The sequence below is a fragment of the Glandiceps talaboti genome, chromosome 8 (assembly GCF_964340395.1).
Source record: "Glandiceps talaboti chromosome 8, keGlaTala1.1, whole genome shotgun sequence".
Lineage (NCBI taxonomy): Eukaryota > Metazoa > Hemichordata > Enteropneusta > Spengelidae > Glandiceps > Glandiceps talaboti.
In genome coordinates this window covers 27,294,990-27,319,828 of record NC_135556.1, presented here as the reverse complement: position 1 = coordinate 27,319,828, position 24,839 = coordinate 27,294,990, and the positions used below count along the sequence as shown (strand labels likewise).

The 24,839-nt window shown below is 35.3% G+C and overlaps 2 protein-coding genes across 2 annotated transcripts; one reads left to right on the top strand and one right to left on the bottom strand.

The window, feature by feature from the left end:
* Nucleotides 1-4,502: 4,502 nt before the first annotated feature.
* Nucleotides 4,503-11,559, bottom strand: LOC144438802 (histone deacetylase complex subunit SAP30L-like). The gene is made up of 5 exons (XM_078127978.1): nucleotides 10,997-11,559; nucleotides 8,932-9,115; nucleotides 8,044-8,175; nucleotides 6,429-6,527; nucleotides 4,503-5,691 (listed from the first exon to the last, which is right to left on the bottom strand). The coding sequence occupies exons 1-5, from the start codon at nucleotides 11,014-11,016 to the stop codon at nucleotides 5,569-5,571; spliced, it is 558 nt and encodes a 185-aa protein (XP_077984104.1). The 5' UTR covers nucleotides 11,017-11,559; the 3' UTR covers nucleotides 4,503-5,568.
* A 4,088-nt stretch (nucleotides 11,560-15,647) lies between these two features.
* On the top strand, nucleotides 15,648-24,102 carry LOC144438606 (high mobility group protein B2-like). The gene is made up of 5 exons (XM_078127704.1): nucleotides 15,648-15,697; nucleotides 18,823-19,009; nucleotides 19,249-19,400; nucleotides 22,357-22,531; nucleotides 23,356-24,102. Exons 2-5 carry the CDS (start codon nucleotides 18,860-18,862, stop codon nucleotides 23,506-23,508), a joined length of 630 nt encoding a protein of 209 aa, XP_077983830.1. The 5' UTR covers nucleotides 15,648-15,697; nucleotides 18,823-18,859; the 3' UTR covers nucleotides 23,509-24,102.
* Nucleotides 24,103-24,839: the final 737 nt, after the last annotated feature.

Sequence of the window (24,839 nt, the reverse complement as noted above, 5' to 3'; positions counted from 1 at the left end):
GAGCCCTATATCTCCTCTACTAAATATTGACATTTAGGTTTCCATTATCAAATGAGTCCTATATCTACTCTACTAAATATAGACATTTAGGTTTCCATTATCAAATGAGCCCTATATCTCCTCTACTAAATATAGACATTTAGGTTTCCATTATCAAATGAGCCCTATATCTCCTCTACTAAATATTGACAGATAGGTTTCCATTATCAAATGAGCCCTATATCTCCTCTACTAAATATTGACATTTAGGTTTCCATTATCAAATGAGCCCTATATCTCCTCTACTAAATATAGACATTTAGGTTTCCATTATCAAATGAGCCCTATATCTACACTACTAAATATTGACAGATAGGTTTCCATTATCAAATGAGCCCTATATCTCCTCTACTAAATATAGACATTTAGGTTTCCATTATCAAATGAGCCCTATATCTACACTACTAAATATTGACAGATAGGTTTCCATTATCAAATGAGCCCTATATCTACACTACTAAATATTGACAGATAGGTTTCCATTATCAAATGAGTCCTATATCTACTCTACTAAATATAGACATTTAGGTTTCTATTATCAAATGAGCCCTATATCTACTCTACTAAATATAGACATTTAGGTTTCCATTATCAAATGAGCCCTATATCTACACTACTAAATATTGACATTTAGGTTTCCATTATCAAATGAGCCCTATATCTACTCTACTAAATATAGACATTTAGGTTTCCATTATCAAATGAGCCCTATATCTACTCTACTAAATATAGACATTTAGGTTTCCATTATCAAATGAGCCCTATATCTACACTACTAAATATAGACAGTTAGGTTTCCATTATCAAATGAGCCCTATATCTCCTCTACTAAATATTGACAGATAGGTTTCCATTATCAAATGAGTCCTATATCTACTCTACTAAATATAGACATTTAGGTTTCCATTATCAAATGAGCCCTATATCTCCTCTACTAAATATAGACAGATAGGTTTCCATTATCAAATGAGCCCTATATCTCCTCTACTAAATATAGACATTTAGGTTTCCATTATCAAATGAGCCCTATATCTCCTCTACTAAATATAGACATTTAGGTTTCCATTATCAAATGAGCCCTATATCTCCTCTACTAAATATAGACATTTAGGTTTCCATTATCAAATGAGCCCTATATCTCCTCTACTAAATATAGACAGATAGGTTTCCATTATCAAATGAGCCCTATATCTCCTCTACTAAATATAGACATTTAGGTTTCCATTATCAAATGAGCCCTATATCTACTCTACTAAATATTGACAGATAGGTTTCCATTATCAAATGAGTCCTATATCTCCTCTACTAAATATAGACATTTAGGTTTCCATTATCAAATGAGTCCTATATCTCCTCTACTAAATATAGACATTTAGGTTTCCATTATCAAATGAGCCCTATATCTACACTACTAAATATTGACAGATAGGTTTCCATTATCAAATGAGCCCTATATCTACACTACTAAATATTGACATTTAGGTTTCCATTATCAAATGAGCCCTATATCTACACTACTAAATATTGACATTTAGGTTTCCATTATCAAATGAGTCCTATATCTCCTCTACTAAATATTGACAGATAGGTTTCCATTATCAAATGAGTCCTATATCTACTCTACTAAATATAGACATTTAGGTTTCCATTATCAAATGAGTCCTATATCTCCTCTACTAAATATAGACATTTAGGTTTCCATTATCAAATGAGCCCTATATCTACACTACTAAATATAGACATTTAGGTTTCCATTATCAAATGAGCCCTATATCTACACTACTAAATATTGACAGATAGGTTTCCATTATCAAATGAGTCCTATATCTACACTACTAAATATTGACATTTAGGTTTCCATTATCAAATGAGTCCTATATCTCCTCTACTAAATATTGACAGATAGGTTTCCATTATCAAATGAGTCCTATATCTACTCTACTAAATATAGACATTTAGGTTTCCATTATCAAATGAGTCCTATATCTCCTCTACTAAATATAGACATTTAGGTTTCCATTATCAAATGAGCCCTATATCTACACTACTAAATATTGACAGATAGGTTTCCATTATCAAATGAGCCCTATATCTACACTACTAAATATTGACATTTAGGTTTCCATTATCAAATGAGTCCTATATCTCCTCTACTAAATATTGACAGATAGGTTTCCATTATCAAATGAGTCCTATATCTACTCTACTAAATATTGACATTTAGGTTTCCATTATCAAATGAGTCCTATATCTACTCTACTAAATATTGACATTTAGGTTTCCATTATCAAATGAGTCCTATATCTACACTACTAAATATTGACAGATAGGTTTCCATTATCAAATGAGCCCTATATCTACACTACTAAATATAGACAGATAGGTTTCCATTATCAAATGAGCCCTATATCTCCTCTACTAAATATAGACATTTAGGTTTCCATTATCAAATGAGCCCTATATCTCCTCTACTAAATATAGACATTTAGGTTTCCATTATCAAATGAGCCCTATATCTCCTCTACTAAATATTGACATTTAGGTTTCCATTATCAAATGAGCCCTATATCTACACTACTAAATATTGACAGATAGGTTTCCATTATCAAATGAGCCCTATATCTACTCTACTATATTGACAGATAGGTTTCCATTATCAAATGAGCCCTATATCTACACTACTAAATATAGACATTTAGGTTTCCATTATCAAATGAGTCCTATATCTACACTACTAAATATTGACATTTAGGTTTCCATTATCAAATGAGTCCTATATCTACTCTACTAAATATTGACAGATAGGTTTCCATTATCAAATGAGCCCTATATCTACTCTACTAAATATTGACAGATAGGTTTCCATTATCAAATGAGTCCTATATCTACTCTACTAAATATAGACAGTTAGGTTTCCATTATCAAATGAGCCCTATATCTACACTACTAAATATTGACAGATAGGTTTCCATTATCAAATGAGTCCTATATCTACTCTACTAAATATAGACATTTAGGTTTCCATTATCAAATGAGCCCTATATCTACACTACTAAATATAGACATTTAGGTTTCCATTATCAAATGAGCCCTATATCTACACTACTAAATATAGACAGTTAGGTTTCCATTATCAAATGAGCCCTATATCTCCTCTACTAAATATAGACATTTAGGTTTCCATTATCAAATGAGTCCTATATCTCCTCTACTATATTGACAGATAGGTTTCCATTATCAAATGAGTCCTATATCTCCTCTACTAAATATTGACATTTAGGTTTCCATTATCAAATGAGCCCTATATCTACTCTACTAAATATTGACATTTAGGTTTCCATTATCAAATGAGTCCTATATCTCCTCTACTAAATATAGACATTTAGGTTTCCATTATCAAATGAGCCCTATATCTACACTACTAAATATAGACAGTTAGGTTTCCATTATCAAATGAGCCCTATATCTCCTCTACTATATTGACAGATAGGTTTCCATTATCAAATGAGCCCTATATCTACTCTACTAAATATAGACATTTAGGTTTCCATTATCAAATGAGTCCTATATCTCCTCTACTAAATATTGACAGATAGGTTTCCATTATCAAATGAGTCCTATATCTACTCTACTAAATATTGACATTTAGGTTTCCATTATCAAATGAGCCCTATATCTACTCTACTAAATATAGACATTTAGGTTTCCATTATCAAATGAGCCCTATATCTCCTCTACTAAATATAGACATTTAGGTTTCCATTATCAAATGAGTCCTATATCTACTCTACTAAATATAGACATTTAGGTTTCCATTATCAAATGAGCCCTATATCTACTCTACTAAATATTGACATTTAGGTTTCCATTATCAAATGAGCCCTATATCTCCTCTACTAAATATTGACAGATAGGTTTCCATTATCAAATGAGCCCTATATCTCCTCTACTAAATATTGACAGATAGGTTTCCATTATCAAATGAGTCCTATATCTCCTCTACTAAATATAGACATTTAGGTTTCCATTATCAAATGAGTCCTATATCTACTCTACTAAATATTGACATTTAGGTTTCCATTATCAAATGAGCCCTATATCTCCTCTACTAAATATTGACAGATAGGTTTCCATTATCAAATGAGTCCTATATCTCCTCTACTAAATATAGACATTTAGGTTTCCATTATCAAATGAGCCCTATATCTCCTCTACTAAATATAGACATTTAGGTTTCCATTATCAAATGAGTCCTATATCTCCTCTACTAAATATTGACAGATAGGTTTCCATTATCAAATGAGTCCTATATCTCCTCTACTAAATATTGACATTTAGGTTTCCATTACCAAATGCTGGAGAGACACAAACGCCAAAAATATTTATCTGTTGATATACATGTATGCTAAGCAAATTAGGAATTCTGAGTCTTGGAAACAAAGAAAATAAAGAACAAAACATTATGTACACTGTGATACTCAAATATTCCACCTGTACTGTGATTTTGATTAGACAAGTCAATATTATTTGTGAAGCCAAACGACAATGTATACCTACTTGCTGCTTTGCAGTAATTGACATAATATTCAGAATTCCTTAGATATTTGACCAACTTTCCCTTGAAAACTTCTAGACAAATTTAATACATTTTCTTAGTCTCCTCCATTACTGACATAGCAATCCACGGGCCTACAACAGGACTGTCATAGATATGCAGCAGGCTTGTGACAGCCCTGATAGAACAGGCCTGAACCCAGGTGCCTGTACAGGACCTGTTAGCCAGGACCTGTGACAGCTCTTGTATAGACCTTATGCATGTCAGTGGTGGAGGTTTTGCTGAAACACATTGCCTACAATTTCGAATCACCACCTCCCTTATTGCTAGTGGACAAAATTGACACAACTAATATACCATATCAGTGATACAAATCTGTGTATAGACTGTACAAAGGTAGGGTGTCTGACTGATTCTGGGAAGGTTTATGCACTGCAAGTAACATGAACATGTGTAGGACACCTTTGAGTACATTCATGGGAATTAACATATCCTTTTGGGTTTGAGGTCTAGTAAAGTTAAAGGCATGGTATTTCTTTGATTTCACCAGAGTACCCCTAATGGTATGTAAATCTTCTGAGCACACAAGAATGGGTAATATAATACAGCTACATTGCAAATTTGATGAATGTTTTATACACTATTTATTCATATACATCTTTGATGTACATTACTGTGGCTCCATTATTACATGCAGTGATGCATGCATCTTTCCCATATCCTTCATTACTCCTTTACCAATAACAATAATTAAGTTACTCATGAATAAGTTCCCTGTCTAGTAGTCACAAAATGATACAGTACCCTCCAAGCAGATGATTTCAACAAATATGACAAAGTCACAACTAATGGCAGTTTTCAAAAATGTGAAAATCTTTGCCTACTCATTCTTCAAAATCAGAAGACAAAGTCAACGAATAGTTACTGTAAATTGTCTAAATACAAATAATAACTTCAGTACAATAAAACAGAGTCTAGTTGATGCTACTGTCTAACTTCTGATCAAATCGACTTTTATTGTTCTTCACCATGTAAATGAAGTATGTGAGAGTTTCCTTCTCCTGTACTGGCAAGGTCTTAAAATGACGGGAAATTGTCTGAAAGAAAGAAAACAGTTCAACATCAGATACAAGTTTTATTCTTTTATGATATTGACTAGTTTTGTGAGAACACTATCATTGTTTGCAGCAATTCCTCAAACCCCTCCCCATTTTTCTGTGCAACACTTATATACAAGAAATCTTGAGCATTTTAATTTCACAGAAAAGCTTACTTCAACTGTAGAAATGAAAAACATCTGAGTCTAAATAAATATAAACTTGTAGTACCGGTATTTGAGAATTACCATCATGCATTAATAGTAAACATAGTGTAGTTTTTTTTCTTGATATACTTTTCATTCTGACTTTCAAAACAAGTGCAAATGTATAACATTATCAAATAAGTGATTAATACCAAAAATGTATATTTTCATGGATTTTCTCATTTTGAAGTCTAATTTGATACATCACACATTTCTGTCTGATATACTTAAAAGGCCCATAATTCAATCCAGGTGATTGTATTAGCATTGTGGATTGTAGCTATTAGGATAAGATAGGATTATTATTTTGTTCTGGACCAACTTTGTCAACAATTATCATAGCTCTACTTATTTTTCACATCCACATTTTAATGATAACTTGACATAGTCATGCATGTTGAGATGAGCCAAAAAAAAGAAAACCAGCATGAATTTTGTTCAGACATTTTTTGCGAGAAAATGCAGGCTGGTAAATAAATTATTTGCCAACATAATAGCAACAACAGATAAACCTATTGTTCCTGGACTTACCTCTGCAAGAAGTGCTTTATTGAGTCCAGGTCTAGTCTGTAGTTTATAATGTCTTTTATACCTTCTCAATGTGTTCATTTGCAACTGGAACAAGTCAACCTAAAATGAACACAAAGATGACATTCATGCTCAGATCAGTTTAACAGCAGTGTTTTCCCCACAACATAGAGAGAGAGAGCATCATGGTGCTAACGCCATCCTTACCTCCAAGGCAGCCACGCTTGGTAGGTTTCTACCATGCTGTGTTCTCCCCACTATAGAGAGAGAGCACACGGTGCTAACACCATCCTTACCACCCAAGCTTTCTACCATGCTTCATACGTGTTCTATCATCTTTCAGCTTTAGTTATCTTTTGAATGACAATATTATAATAATACTTTCACATGAAGAGAAATGGCTGATCACAATGTCCAAGTGTGTATGTATTAAATGTAAATATGTCAGAGTTACTGAATAGATTTCAATGTTGAAGACATGCATAGATTATAATATGCTGATCATTATGCATTATTATAATTACCATGCAACTGATGCTTTATCAATTATTTCTGATATTATCTACCATCCTTGCACTCAACACTGGGGAGAACATTAAAAGGTTTGGCAAAATATAAAAATCTTTTTGAACAATTACAACACATTGTAACTACTGAGCAAGAGGAGTTGAAAGCCAATAGTGCTGATCATGCTCATATGCGAAGCCATCACTTGTTTTCAGATGAAGTTCAGAACCCTTGCTGTAGTCAAAACAATTCTCCATACAAGACATAGTCCCCCCCCCCCCCAACTCAAATGTGATGGCACAGAGACATGATTTCAAAGAAATTGGTAGCAGCAAATAAATACTACAAAGTGTCTGTGATAATGCAGGTAATTGCTGAATTTCAGAAACTGAACCTGAAGTTCCAGGTCTAGGTCAAAGGTCAATGTCTAAAAAAGAAAGTTCAAACCTGGCAGTTTAGGGGTAGACATTTTTAATGTAGTCTCTATGTATTAATGTTTTTGGGTTAATTCTTAAATCATGGTTGTTCACTACGAATAGGGCTGCCATTGGGTAAAAATAACACCAATGGCATTGTAGCACAGCTGTATAGTTTTTAAATATCTTTATCCACATACTGATCCATGGTAGGTATAGGTGTTCATTTGCTGAATGATTATCCAGTTGCCTATCCAGCCCTGTTGCTATCTTTTCAATATACGCAATCATTTGGCTGTTGCTACATGTATGGTGAGGTCATGTTGCTACATATATCTACATATCTGTTATTTTTGTGACAAACATCATCACTTGGCTGTTGATAAGTGCGTGGTCATGGTTTCTCGGGATATTTACATACATTTTTTGAATATTTACTCACTTGCCTACCAAATGATGTTGTTATTTTAGCAAAATATACTGCCATTTGGTTGTTGCTAAGGGTGTGGTCTTGGTTACTAGGGCCAATTGAAGGCCAAAAGAAAGTACAAGCTCAAACTTGCTTATTGTTATACAAGTGAAAACAACTACAGATCTTTCAGGGGGGGGGGGGGGGGGAGACAGTGACTGATGGTTTTATTTTTTGCTTGTTTGATAAAAAGAATGACAGCACGTCTTGACCACACTGAACTTACCTCTGGCATCTCATAATCATGATCAGGAGAAGCAGCTCCATTATCATCCTCACTTACTTCTTTTCTCTTTTTTCGACTTCTCACACTCTGTATCACACCTTTGTGGAAATCACAGATGTAAATATGGCGCACCTGTTCAAGAGAATGATATGTAAATGATGTAAGAATGTGAGTTACAGTTTCTGTGGAGTTAAAATGTAGAAAATTAGGCAGCAATCATGTCCTCTTAAACATGTACATGTAACATACAGAAATTGTTAATCCTAACAATGAAACAATGAAAAGGAATGTTCTCAAGTCACGACAATGTAGGGAATATGGGGACACAAAATGCTGGTGGTTCACAAGAACTTTCTGTATTTCACTGGCTTGACAAATAAGATTATTTTACAGAAAGTAGCTAGAAATTTGTTGACAAATGGCCACTGGTTTTTGAGTTTAGGTTTTTTAACTAATAATGACATTTTTTGACCCAGATCAATATCATACTGCACACATACACACACACACACATACATACATACATACATACATACATACACAGAGACAGACAGACTAAAGGACAGATATTTTGCCATGCCTATATCTTTACTGAACAACCTTATCAGTTTAGTTGTGCTAAAAATCACAACATCACCCCATAAGTGACTAAAGTTTCCTTCTGTCTGTAATTGTCATTTGTAAGTCATTCAGAGTGTTATAATTTATGTAAAGTACAATTTTGAAATGAAAACATCACCAACATCATTACATGTACACATACATTTACTTTTACTTTTTTTTTCTTGTGAACCAACCAATCATTTTCAAGGTGTTACAAAGAGAAACAAAAAAATTAAGTACAGGTGCCCTTACAAATACAAACATCATAACCAACAAAATACTTACACTGTGATCAATGTTAAGTTTTAATTTTCTCTGTTGGACTGTTTTGGCAATACGTTTACTATAACTTGCATTTCCAGCTGATCTAGTACATCGTTCACCATCATCAACAAGACAGCAAATTTGATCATGGCCTCCTCTACTGTCTTCCTCTGTGCTAAACCCATTCATTTTTACAGGTATCCCTCTGTAACCAAAACAGATCTAATAAGTTAATACTGATAAAAACACAATTCATATAATTCAGCACAAAATTTACAACTCAATCCTTTCATATACAAGAGATATCTGCTGTTGGAGTACATACTTCAAGAACTACCTCCTAAGCAATAATAGATGCCATGCTTTTTGTATCATCACACATTATAACTTATTATATTATAGCATTACCAATTCCAGTGAATTTTGTGACGTCATCGCTGTACATTATTACTGATAATGTACTCCATTATTGGGCATCGCGGCCCCGGAACGAGCATAACAATACACGCTTATGTCCGTAAGGCAATAAAGGTGTGGGTATTTAAGAACAGGGAAATTATGGGGTAAACACCATAAGAATTTTTTTTAAAAGATTGAAATTAAAATGAAACAAATTTGTGTTCACAGCAGTTCATTGAAGTGTATATGTGTATGTACGTGTACGTACGTGTGTCGCTATGATTAGTATTCAGCTTCTGGGCCGAACATGGCAGGCGATGTTCAGCGCTGTGTATATTATACGTTGTTTTGCGTTTCTCGGTCTACAAATTCACTGGAATTGGCAAAACTATAAAATAATAACAATAATGTACGCCCTCCCAGTCCATAATGGACTCAAGCAAACTTTGTACTCCATAATGGGCTCGACTGTCGCCTCGTCCATTATGGGCTGGGAGGGCGTACATTATTGTTTAATTATAAGCTAGATGTATCATGGCCATTATTATCATTACTATTTGTTAGTTTTTCTTGCTGTTGCTGTATACTTTCTATTTTTCTTCATTGAGTGAGGTCAAACTTGATAAGTTGTTCTGTCAACTATTTTTGTCCTCATTTCCATGTCTGCTCAAATATATTTAGTTGGTCATAGTCTCAGTTGTATAATTTTTAAGCTAGTGGAAATAAAATATTATATTATAATTTGATAAACTTTCATGACTGAAAAACTGTCATTTTAAGGTGTTTGCAGACATGTTTTTTTAAAGTTTTAAAACCAGAATACATTTCCTCAGGCATGGACCTATAATGGCACAATTGACACTACATGTAGTAATTCTGAAACCGTCCCTAAACCGTCCTGACTTAGGATACCTTTGAGAGGTTTCCTGAAACCCTCCTGACTTCGTCCTATGTACTGTCAGGACGGAACGCGTGACATCTACGCTGTAACCTTCCTACGTGTAGACACAAATCTATTCTACCTCAGGTAGGACTTGGGACTGCCTCAGGTAGGACGACCTACGTGTAGATGGGACTAGTGACAGTGGCATAATCATACTTCAAAACCAAATCTTGCTTGAGGAGTTTTACCCATTTCGGAACACTTTTCTGGAATGCATGCCATATCAAATAAATATCGTAATAATGCTGCCATGGCTGTCAATTATAATACAATCGTTTCAGTCACACCAAAAAATCCCCATAGTGGTGGGTCATAATTCCATGGTGAACTTGTAGTTTATGCCTCCATGGTCACACGTATAAACACATGTATGTACATGCATGGAAGTATAACTATACTTCCATGGTACATGTATATTATCCCCCCCTCCCCACTACTTAGCACTCTGATCCAATCTCAAGTCCATGTAAATAAGTCCAGATTTACAAATGCAAGTCGCCATGAGAATCGGTAGCACGACGCCAAACGGAAATCGTAGATGTTTGTAAATGGTCAGCTGATACTAACGAGGGCATTGAAAATAAACAATAGTGGTAGACGCTGTGAGTGACATTGGCACGCCAACGTCTAGATTTCACTGTACCGTACGCACGCATCCGGCCTACATTTCGGAACATCGGCGATTATTATGATATCTTGGGCACATTTTCGTGTTTCACGTCCAACAAATCATTTACAACTTACCGTTCTGAGCTAACTGCCATACAAGATTAACCACTAGACTAGAGGAAACAGAAATGATGGGACAGTTTTCACTTCGAATGCTGCTGAGTAGTACAACTGTTGACGTTTACACACGTTCCTACGCAGGCCTTTTTGATAGGGACACCACCGAATAATATTTCTCTATGAACACCATCAACACTAAAGAATACGACAATCACAGATCAGTAGGTTATATTTCCGATCGAACTGGGGTTAAAAAGATCTTCCTGGTGCCGCTGTTCGTGACTCTTGAACTCTTCAATTTTTTTTTAGAAAGAATGGCACATGCCCACTAGCACAACAAACGCCGCGGCACACGCTCCTCCGTTCGACGAGTTTCGACACCCGTACTGAAAGATCGACGGCTCCTTCGAGAAACAAACCAAGAATTATTGACACGAACGTGCATCCACAATATCGAACCCACGTCCTGAGATGACAGGACTTAATGTAGAGAGTGCGCACAAAATTTCTTCTCGACAAGATCCCTAACTAGCCATACGTGTTGTGCTGCCAGTTTTGCGATGAACTGTTGACAAAGAGACAATCCCTAGCCCTCTGACCCTTATGCGTTACCACGTGCTCCGTAAAGCTCATCTCTGATTGGTTGTCGAAAGCTAATATCAAGACTGGGCTGATTAATACTTTATTTTGCTTTATTTATTTCATAATTTTTTTTAGCATACTACTAGAGAAGGTGCAAAGTATTGTCCAACCAGGCTTGTCCAGTCTCAAAAAGTGAACAGCATGGCAGCAACGGAATGAACGCAAATAGAATTTAGAAACAGTATCCCGTAATATATAACTAAGTGAACTAATTCCAATCAAATACAACTGACCTGGAGACTCCCTTCGTTCAACGCCCTTTTGGCAATGTAATTTCTTTTTTTTTCTTTTTTTTTTCACCCTGGCTCGCGAGAATTGTCGAACCACGAGTAATAATAATAATAATAATAATAATAATAATAATAATAATAATAATAATAATAATGATAATAATGATAATAATAATAATAATAATAATAATAATAATAATAATAATAATAATAATAATAATAATAATAATAATAATAATAATAATAATAATAATAATGGTTTATTGCTTAAACAATAGGCTACCTAAATGCTTTGCAATCCAGACAAAATGAAAATCGTGAGGACGCAATAGTATTGTCCAGAAGTTGTGGAAAAGGAATGTAAGCGTTTTTTCATAGCAATGAAAGTACATAAAGCAAAGGTAACGTACTAGAAGTTTGCATGAGATTAACAAATTTTGGAAAGGTATAAAAAATATCGTGGAATATATCTCGTTCTGAGTATCTACCGTCAAAGAATATTTATTACATGGGTTATGTCTTCAGTTGTACATGTGGATCTCACTTCCGAGCCATACATTCGTTACCTGTAAATGACTGGATGAATTGACTTGAATGTGAATGAATGAATGAATGAATGAATGAATGAATGAATGAATGAATGAACGAATGAATGAACGAACGAACGAACGAACGAACGAACGAACGAACGAACGAACGAACGAACGAACGAACGAACGAACGAACAAATCAATCAATCAATCAATCAATCAATCGATCGATCGATCGATCGATCAATCAATCAATCAATCAATCAATCAATCAATCAATCAATCGAGCAATCAATCAATCAATCAATCATTTTCAGCTATTTAATTAAATAATAAATTCAACATTTCAGTTTGCTGCCAAAGTTGACATGATGTAGGACTAGAAGTCTATGGGCTTTTATCACTCAGTCTGTTAGGCCTAGGAAAAAATTGTTTGGTTCCGGTTACCCGACCCCACCAATTATTTTCACGCCGACCCTCAACTTTTTTTACGTATTCGAGAAATAAAAATCGCGAAAATTGTGAAGTCTCGCAAGAAATAGTGGATGCGGAAACTGACATCAACTTTATAAAGACAATATAAAACCGTTCTTCCAATCTTTAATGGTTGTACAATGATCTGATGAGAAGAAACCAACGCAGAGACCATATGGAAAACAACGGAAACCCCAATACCTGAACGAGACACTCACATATGAAAAGAATATATATATATATATATATATATATATATATATATATATATATATATATATATATATATATATATATATATATATATATATATATATATAACTCGGTGAGTATCAATCTGCTAAGACAGTGCTCTATACCGCGTGAAACTCCGAGTTACAACCAAGAAAGAGTTCCAGTACTACCAAAACTATTGCGCTCTGCCACTGCGGTATAGAGTACTGTCTTAGCAGATTGGTACTCACCGAGTTATATATATATATATATATATATATATATATATATATATATATATATATATATATATATATATATATATATATAATCTAACTACCACCACCTTTTCTAATATTGAACCACATAATTTCTTTGTTAGGCCTTGAATATTTAAACAGTCACAATACTGTTCTTTTGTGTGAAAGTGCGATCTATTTACGACGTGAATGCGAACAGTCCGGTGAACACTTCACCCTTGGGAGACTACCAGTATTAAAGGGGGGGGGGAGACTTCATCACATTTTCCTGAAATTAATAACTTTATTTTGGATTGTGAAGCTAGTCTTCAAGTTTGATGTGTGAACTTTAGCTATACGCTATGACTCGAAGGGGTAGTTTCGCTCCGGAATGGAAATAAACATTTGTTTTTTATTTGTAGTTGAAAGTCTTACTCAAGTGTAAACCTAAACTTACTCATGATCACCAATCATAAAGTACGCCCATCTTTGATGGTTTTTTTCAGTATGTAGGTTTCTGAAAATGTGCAAATCGATGATGGAATTGATTCGGTGATGCAACTTGAAGTTTGAAAATAACATTTGTAATATAAATTACCTATATGTCTGTCAAACCACTGTGATAACTGTAACATGTGGCATATAAGCTTATTATGCGACATGTGGGCATATACTATACGCATATTTGATTTCTTGTGCATTGCGTCATCATAGAATAGTTGTACGCAAGTAATACCTGTGAAAGTTTAGAAACATAGATAACATAACATTACATTACATTACATTACATTGCATTACATTACGTTGCATTACATTACATTACATTACATTACATTACATTACATTACATTACATTACATGACATTACATTACATGACAATACATGACATTACATGACATGACAATACATTACATTACATTACATTACATTACATTACATTACATTACATTACATTACATTACATTACATTACACGGAAGCTTACTTTGAATGCATTTTTTGTGAAAGACGATAAGCAAACAGTAAAAAGGCATTTTCGATGCAGTTTTTCTTCAACTTTACTTGAAATTAGTGTGCTAGACACATTGCGAGAAAATTGCACTTCCTAGAAATGCAGGTCTACGTAACTGCAACTTTACGTAGGCAGCCACTGTATGGTGCATCTCAAATTTCGAATTCTGCATCATTAGATGTGAAGGATATTTTTGGGAGTTTTTGTTCAGTTCTTTTCACTTCTTTAATATTTGAACCACATAACTCTATTGACTTGTTTTAACATGAGCATGATATATTATATGGCGGGCAGAATTTATACGGTGGTGGTGGTGGTGGTGGTGGTGGTGGTGGTGGTGGTGGTGGTGGTGGTGGTGGTGGTTTCCGATATATACACAACAAAAATAGCAAGTCTTACAGGCCTTTAACTGTAATGCCCACTGTGACAATCGATTTAAAATAACATTTCACAATATGAGAGGCCTACACAAGATTTTTCCCTGTAGATATACACTTTACAATACCATTTCAAATCCATATCATTATGTATTACTATGTTTTTTATAATCTGTCATACAATATTAGTTAGTAATATAGTATACAGGGCCCGGGGAGTATAAGGCATATATTAATTATTACGCGAGTAACTTTATAATATAGGCTGCAGTTACTCATGCATGTGTTGGTATTTTCATAATACCCACGCATATTTTGTTTGTTTGTTTGTTTGTTTGTACATGATTATTTTTTCATATTTGTTTTGTAACACGGTGATTCATAGTCCCTCCAAAACTAGTAAGTTACTAGTTTGTTACTTGACTCACAGAGTAGTCTAGTTCCATGACGGACAGTACACACACCTTTACTCTTTTTTAAAGTGTGTATACTGTCCGTCATGGAATTAGACTACTCTGTGTGAGTCAAGTAACAAACTAGTAACTTAAGCTTACTAGTTTTGGTAGACAGCAAAGTGACAGAAATTAGACTTATACTTCGACAAGTGAATATTCATTTGCTCTCGAAGTATTATGTAGTATTCACCATTGATGACTCTGGGAATAAAAAGAGAGCTTCAGCAGGTGGGCCGAGTTCTTAATACCAGTGACGTATAATTTAAACAACAAGAAAGTAACTAACTATCCTAGCAGCAGCCTATCGCTGTTCCCGCTAATTCTATCACGTGCATATTTACCATTGCCTTTCTGCATGGTTATTGAGCGCGTTGGCAATGATGCGTAATCATTCTCTATTATAATTGGATAAAAACTTTACGGGAAGTTCAAATTAGCCAACCAGCGACCAGTATTTGCTGCCTTGAGTGACGGCTTTATTTGCATAAGTAGCGTGGGTCTCGTCTATGCATCCCTGCAAACAACTCTATTGCGTTCTGTCAAGGTAAGCACTAATATTATTTTTCTTACTTTTTACCCCGAGAAAACTGAAAAAAAACTATGAGTTAACCACCGAATACTTATTTAGCACCTCCAAAGAGTTTTTCTCGTGGATGGTTTGTGTGCGACATTGTTTTTGTGCGAAAAAGTATCACGTATTAATGTAGAAATGTATCTCCACTGTGCTGCACATACAGCAATGGCGGCCTATTAGGTCAATGGATTACAACGGCAAATGCACACCAAGTCTTAGAAATTCTATCGTAATTTTGATATGGTGTATTTATCCCGATTTTTTTTTATACAGTCAAAATCTATCAGACCTTTTTTAGTTCTAGGTAAGTTTTTCTGTGTTTTCACGATTTCGTTAATGAGTTTTTACCGATTTTGTTGGGCAATCTCTTTGTCTAGTCCTGCCTATGGAGAAAGCCACGTAAAACTTCGCCCATATTTTCTCCCTTGTAAAATTCTGCTCTAGTCTCCTATAGAATCCTATGGAACTCTACCAACCTGTCACAACTGTTACATGGTTTCGTGTAATTCGATTAATACTCATTCTAACCCACATTATCCCGCACATAGATGAATTTAAATGGGTGTTTCATTGACAAGGACAAAGATCGTCAGTTTACAGACGTTTTTTTTTGGCTTTGTTTGACCTCCGAAAACCAGCCATGTTTTTCCATGACGCCATAGCCGCACTGTCTGTATTTTGTATGGGATCTGTCTATGCGTTCGAAACCACCATAGTAAACCACTATAGAGTTAATACTTGCTTTCCAATTCTTACCCATGGTACGATTTTTTGTAATTTTGTGCCCATATCTTCCTACATCTGCAATTTTCAATTCCATGATGGCGTTTTCTTTGTTTATCGGGTTGTCGTTTGCAGAAAATTTATGTCGTCCCTGGTTGCTTGCCTAGTGAAAATCGGCTCTAATAGAAACAAGCGTTTACCCACGACATTGTATTCAGTTCCCCTTTCGTATTGTATATATTGTGTGATTTCCAAGTGCAAAAAAGTTTACAATCTGATCTTTTTCGGCCAAAATACAGCAAAATTGTGGCATTTTTCTCGATTTTTCAATGTTAATGAGCTTTGCAGGGTTACCTGAAGGGGTCAAAATGGGTGTTTCCCAAAATTCGGCTCTTGCCATGCCATGCCTTTGTATACAGTGGGTCACTATTGTACAGGTATCAAAATGGATATTCCTAGCGTTCATGTCAAGGCTTTGAAGTTTTTTAAAGAACATTATTGGTGTGTCTTGGGCAATTTTATAAATAGAGTAATTAGCATATGGCTTTTTTTTTGAATATTTCACAATTGAAAAAGAAGTTTCCCTCAAATTATATAGTTTGTTAACTGTTATATTCATGGAACTTGGTATTTCAATATGAATGGTTCCTGACATAATGTTCAACAGCGTTGAAAGTCATGGTGATTTTGGCAGGTATTTTGTGGTATTTCTAGGGGGTGGACTGGTATTCAATTTCCTTTTTGCATTGACAATTTCCCAAGAGCTGCCTCTTCCATGTTCTATCACATGTTAGGATAAACAAGATATTCAACAGGGCTTCCATGATAACCTTGAATTTGATGTGAATTATAGTTGTGGTGGTCATGATTTTATTTTTCAGATTGGTTAAATGATAGTATGGTGTTGCAAATGAAACTTCAATATTTTTCATATCAAACTGGCTTTCAAAATTTTTTCTCTATGTAAAGTTCAATACTCCGAGTGACACATAAATAATAACCTTTCATATATGTGAGGTTGAAATCCAAACGGCAAATTTGTTCAACTTCATGATGGAAAAAATAAGATTTTTTTTTCAGATTCAGACTTTGTATTGTTTGCAGTTGTCAGGTTACTTTGGTGCCTTTGTGAGTTAGCAAGGGTTACTTCTTGATTGCATTTAGCCATTTTCTGCAAAAATGTTTTCTATAGTACAGTAGAGGAAAGTTCCAAAGCAACAGAAATTTACTGACACAATGATGCTCTTTTGTTATGCAAGTTAACAATGGCTGTCATCTTTCCTTTGGAGACCTGACCTGTACAACTTAGTTTCAACTTTTATTGTGTTTTTCAGCACAATGTCAACTGCTGTAACTATCTGTTGGTATCTTACTGGAAGGCATGAGATATTGACAGCAAAACTAAGATTCACAATCTAGGTTCTAAGTTCAGAAAACTTTTTATTCAGCAAGTTGTTCATGTGACCTGACCTGAACATTCGAACAAGCATTTTCTTGAAATGTGCATGCCTGACTCAAATTGAATGTTTCTTGTGCATAGATGCTAAGATTTGATGTTGTTTTCACCATCTGCTGCAGAACAAGATGATTTTTACACATTATGGATATTGGAATTTCAAATTGATTGTGTTTAGTTGAATCGCGTTCTAAAAAAAGTACATGACTGAGGCGTACATGTCTTAATTTACTCCACAGTTTGAGCGGAGATGCAGCTGATCGATGATATCTGAGAAAATAAAACTTTTTTTGAGAGAAATTTATGCAATGTGTGGTAGAAAATGTCAATAAAGATGTATATCAATATATAAGAAAAAGTGGTATTTGGATTAGTTGGTGATAAAAAGTTTGTCCTGCATGTTGGCTGATGTGTTAGGTGCCCCAACAAGGTGTCAGTTCTTGTCCAGTGAAAGACAAAAAAAAAATGCTAGAAACTGGAATTTCTTGTGAGTCACCCCATAGGAATAGGAGATACCTGGGTCACAAGATGTTGCTGTATGTCAGTGGCACATTTAGATTCACTTCAAGGGCTCACTGCACACCTTAGCCAATGCCTTGTGGTAAGATGAATTTTAACAGGCAAATTGTTGTGTGTGTGGGGGGGGGGGGGGAGAACTGAGGTTTGACTTTGGAATATGGGGCGTTCTTTGTATGACTTAGCTAAGGTGAGGGGGATGTGTTGTGTGTGATTTTTTGGGGTTTTTTTTCTGAGGATGAGTTTGAAAAATTAAACATTTTGCTGTTACTTATGAACTTATATGCGATATGTGATGGTGAATCTTGTATTGCATGATTATTTTTCCTCTAGAGTAAATATCCTCAGTGATATATGTTTTTGGTGACCTAACTGTGATGCATCTTCTTTTTGTCATTAGGTGTATTTACTCAATAGTTGTATAAGATTTAAAAATCATGGGAAAGAAAGATTCCAGGAAGCCGAAAGGCAGAATGTCCTCTTATGCATTCTTCGTACAACAGTGTGGCGATGAACACAAGAAACAACATCCAGCAGGCAAGGTTGACTTTGCCGAGTTTTCCAAGAAGTGTTCCGAGAGATGGAAGGTACAGCAACAACTCTTTAATTTCCTGAAATGACTTAATCTTTAATTTAGCACAAGTTTCATTTTCTCTGGCAATGAAAGTGTTCAGTAGTTATATGTGGGGAAATCTGAAATTGGTCACATTAAGCTACCTCTGTGAGATTTTTGCATTACACTGACACTTTATAGCAAAAACTTGCTGTGATGTGTTAGTTTTCAAATTCATGCATTATTATGATATTTGTTCTTTACATTTAACAGAAAATGGCAGACAAAGAAAAGAAGGTATTCCACGACATGGCCCACAAAGACAAAGATCGTTATGATGCTGAAATGGCAAATTATGTACCAGCAAAGGGGGAAACCAAGGGAAAGAGAAAGCGCAAGGACCCTGATGCACCAAAACGTAATTTGTAAGTAATTCAAAAGAATTTGGCAAGATGTGCAAGGTTGTCTCTTGTTACATATGGTGTCGTCACATGTATAGCATACCATCATCAGCGAGTCTTGTCCATGCTATGCAATTGCTTGCATGGACATAGTACATGTAATAGGAGAAGACTTAATTTTGGGAGAGTTGAGTAGTTTTTGTTTTGAATGTAGTGTGTGCTTTGACATCACTATTATGCAATATATCTGTAAACTTGTTTATACAAACAACATTTTGAAGGATTGTCAATTCTGAGAATTCTTAAAGGCCCAGCTTTCAATCCCAGGTTCTCGCATTAGTGGCTACTCCGCCCCACAAACATCGCCATATCTGCTATCAGTAAATCAAATGCCTATCGTATACATATCAATTTCGAGTTTTACTGTCAAAATATACCAAAGACAGGGTGAATCAGTATCATTATTTTCAATTTTCCACTGCACAAGATCGAGTGTTCGTGACCATAGCTAGGTTATCGGTTGTGGAGGCAACTAGATTAGCGTCAGTAGCCTGAATCATGGGACGCTGTGGACGGCTATTTTTAGTGACACTTTCAATGGAATGGTTTTGACTCTCACCATGGAAGTATAAGTGCGTTATACTTCCATGCTCTCACCAACACCATGAAAATGTAATGCAAATGGGTTATATTCTGAACTCATTAACTAAGATTACGTTCAGAAGATGGCGTTCTATCGAATCATTGCAATGTTATAATATTGTCTTGTTTAGCAGCTGTTACAACAGTAGTGAGAAAGTGCTACAGAAGTCGACTTATTTTACCAACTCCGACCGACACGCCACTCAAGCAATAGATGTTTGGGAAACCCCTTTTTACCTTCCCTCCACTGCAGCTAGCATATTGTATAGTAATAAAATTCACATACAAAATGTGTGATAGTGAGGCATAGATACTATTCAAATATGCAAATTGTATACGTTCTACCTGAAACAAAATCAGAAATATGTAAACCTCACGAAAGGTGCCTCCATATTTACTGTGGCTCAGAGCTCGTGCTCCAATCCGACATGTCTTCAACTAGTGCCTCCTCAGAGTACAGAGTCTATATACCTAAAGCTATTGCACACCATTATTTCAGATTCCGATTGAGGAGTCAATTTACATAATCTTTATCACGATGCTATATGATATGACAGTTTGTAATGTCCTCCTTGATGTTTTCTTTTTATGTGATTTTTGTTGTTGATGTTGGAGGGTTGAAACTTTGGGTCGGCCGGATAATGAAAAACAGAAAAAAAATAGGATGGCCCTAATAAATTGAAGTACATCAGACAACAATTTAGCATTTCATGATCATCTGATTTGTTAAATTTTACAGTTGAATAAAGATCAATGCAGGCAATCACGAGTAAAAATACCCAATACCATACCGAACTTCAGGCTCCTTTACTTAGTTGAAGTTTTTGCTACACTGTGAACATTTTATTGTTACATATTCAAACAATGCGAATCTCTTGTTCAGAATTGAAACCATTTTCAAAAGAAATGTGATACTAACAATTACTGTATGATACAAAATCAAGACAATATAAACACATAGTTTATATACTTCAAGGTAGTTTGTATTTTACAAATAATGTGTTGTAAATTAGGACAATGATCAAAAATGGATAATCATAGGGCAACTGTTCTTCTTTTGACATATGGCACACTTCCTACATTACTAGTATTGGCCATGGAGAATATCATTGAAATTTTATGATAGTCAGCGCCACGGTCGTACGAACAGAGGCTACAGACTTGACACTGACAGAAGTTCTATCTATCAACACTTCATAGCAATGGATCGCCTACACCAAGGGTGGTTGTGTATAGAAATGGATGTGAAATGATGGTACAACGTTGTAACATGTTATTAACTGTACAATCAAAGTTTAGAACTGTCAGTTTGAACTTGCAGTCAGGATGAGTAAGATGTCAATTATCATCACCGAAGATCAGAGAGAGGCGGTCAAGGCGTTTTCGCCCTTTCTGATTGGGATTGTTTGTTGTGCAAGACACGGAGAATATCTGTACTCGATGTGCTCATCACTTAGTTTCAAGCAAATAAGATGGCTAGAATTGACGTCAATGACAAATTTACTTTTTGTAATCGTGTACATGTATATGGCACACTATCATGATTTTCAGCTATCATGATTATTTTGGAGATAAATGTAAGCATCATTAGGATTAGTTTGTTTGTGTGTACTACATGTTGATTGACAGCTGCGTAACATTATGAACGGCAAAGTCAGCGTAGCTGTTCTGACGTCTGACCGAAAGTAATTTTAAGAAATGTACCTCAGATTTCCATTCTTATTGAAAACGAATGCAGTAATTACATACGTCATATATTCATAATGACTTGGTCACAGTACGGTAGATGTCAATGATCGGAACACGTGCAAAACTGCAGTTTAGCAGGAGCTATCGCTAGGTTGTTACCACTTCCCTGTTGTTTAGCAAAATGGCCACAAAGGGCCTTCGCCATTTATATACGGGAGGCGGGCCATTAAGGTAGAGATGCAGGTTCATTGGCAAACTTTGGTCATTTTTTTTACTGGTTATGATCCTTCATGATAACCACCATTTGAAAGATTTTTAATAAATTTGAAAGGAAAGAGAATGAAATGAACTCTAACACTATGTGTTTTATATGGTTCATTCCTGAATGTTTATGTACAGCTATTTTTTACTTCACTAAATTCCAAATTAGTTTAGCAATATTTGTAACTAAAAACTGATGTGCAAAATTGTTGTATTGTCCCGCCTTACTTTGTAGATAGTCCTATTATAAAATGAAATTTGTAATTTCAAATTCTTTGGCGAGTGTCTGAATCTAGTGATAAGATTTCATTTGTGTCACATCATACTAAAGGAAAGAGAGTAATATTCTACATAGTATGATTGAATGTGTTGGTTTTTTTGTTGGTAGGTCTCCTTTCTTCTTGTTCTGCAATGATGAGAGGTCCAAAATCAAGAAGGTGCACTCCGACTGGTCAGTTGGTGAAATTGCTAAGGCATTGGGAGATGCTTGGAAAAATGTATCTGAAGCAGATAAGGCCAGATATCAAAAACAAGCAGAAATTGGCAAGGCCAAATATCAAAAGGTAGGTTTGTTTTAGTCTGTAATGACTTCTGGTGAGTCATAATCGCTGCATGGTCCCAACATGGTATTGAAAATAACGAACTACCCGGCAGTCTTATACCTAGAGTATGCTATGGAATGAATTGTCATGAAACAGAAACATATTGTAGTAACCTGATTATGAAAATAACAGTTTTGAGTGTTTTATAGCAAAAAGTCATCCCAAGGCATATATTTATCTTCATGCTTCATTCATTCTCCATCTCAAAATACCAATCTTTTGTGATGTGAGTGAAGATATAATACTTGGGGCGGGTACCTTTGTTGTGTTCAGGAGGTTGTCACCAAATTAGTTTTCAATAACATATAGTACATTATTCATCCTCTACACTTATTCCACAACATTGCAGTGTTTTATTTAAGGGCGGTAAGTAGGTAAAATCTACCAGGGTTCCCGCATCATTTTACCGGGGTTCCCCACCTAAACTATGATACATTGCATGGGAAGCACTACCAGTTTTACCTCTTTCCCCCTTTCTGTTACCGGGGTTCCCAAACCTTAGCAAAAACACTGCATTGCCCACAAAAAGACAAAGATCACTGTGATGCTGAAATGGCAAACTATTTTCCAGGAAAAGGAGTAACCAAGGGAAGGAGATGGGTGAATTGTGTTTCTGCAAAGACGACAATGCTCCAAAACATTACTTTGGATCAATGCTTGTCACAAGTGGTGGTCATGCCTTGTTCACATGGTTATTGTATCTCTTCATATAGATAAAGAACATCAGTGAGTTTACTTTTTTGTGTGGACTGGGTTATCTATAACTTGTACACCTTATTCTTTAGGAACTTGAAGAATACAAGGCAAAGAAACTCAAGGGGGAAAGCACTGTTGTAAAGAAACCACCTCCAAAGAAGGTGGAAACATCTAGTTCAGAGGAGGAGGAAGAAGAAGAGAGTGAAGGTGAAGAGAGCGAGGATGAAAGTGACGAGGAATAATCCCAGAGGTCTTTTCACGAAAGTGAATTTTACCTGTTTATTGAAAATATTATGCTACTCTATTTGTCACTGTCGTATTACCTACTCAAAACTGAATACCATATTTTCTCTATGGCATAAATGGCTTTGTAAAGATGAATATTCTACAGAGTTTGTGATTTCTTGGAATTTGATGACTTTATAGATTTTGGACATGTCAAGACAGGTGGCTTTTAGACTCTTGTAGGCAGTACAACTGCCCTTCTCCACAGCCAATGATATATGAAACAACGTTGCGTCCATTTGCAGACTTTCTTTGTAACTGTTATGAAGTGGGGGGAGGGGGGAGTGTTCAAGAATTTTGTCTGTATCATGCATGGTGACACTGCCCACTCTAAAAGATCTTTGTTCAGCTGACCATGATGTATGATTGAGAAATTATGCATGAACAGAATGTGAAAGAAGTCGCCACTTCAACTTATAAAGGAAACAAACATTTTGTGTGTAATTTGAATCATGTTAAGTGTTAGTTCAATGTAGATTTTGTTTTGAACATGTATAGTATCCCACTGTGTTTTAAATTTGTAGTCTTCGAAAAATTGAAAATAAACTTTTTAAAAATGTCTAAATTTTTGTGATTGACATCCAGGAGTGTACTGTACTTTGTATGTTTTTATTGGGTCCCTACATACTCAAATATGGCTTGCCAATAAGCTAAGCCATAACCTATGTGAAATTAGATGAATGTATAAACATACACATGGGACCAACCATAGAAAATAGTTCCCATGTGTTATGATACCAAACCCATTGTGTAGATGCCATGAAGTACCCTCCCCATATTAACATGTCTATTGGGATGATGAAATGTAAGGTCAGTGTTGCTAACTTTGTGAATCATTGAATGTAAGGTAAGTTAACTTAAGACAAGAACCTCATTTCTAGCATGTGTTCAACTATTGGTGGTGTGTTCAAAGCTGGGGATATAAATATATCACATTTAATGTCGATTATAGCTACTCCCAATACTCTGCAAGGGTTTTTCAGCCTGATGGTAATATGTGGAATGGTACATTTCAAGAGTACCATTACTGCCCAATTTTATGACTGATGGAAATGTCAGTTTCAAAAGATTTTTGCTTCCCATGATGCAAAAAGGTATTTCCAACATCTTGATTGCTGAGCCATTCACAATACATGCTGTGGAGGGATGTAAGTTGGGACCAAGCAAAATACTGAATCACTCCTATTGGGGTGTAGATTTTTGGTTTTAATGTTCAGGTTGAGTTCGTGTAACTAAAAGACAATGGCTGTGGCAGGATTTGGGTGAAAATGGGGTGAGGCCCCAGGTA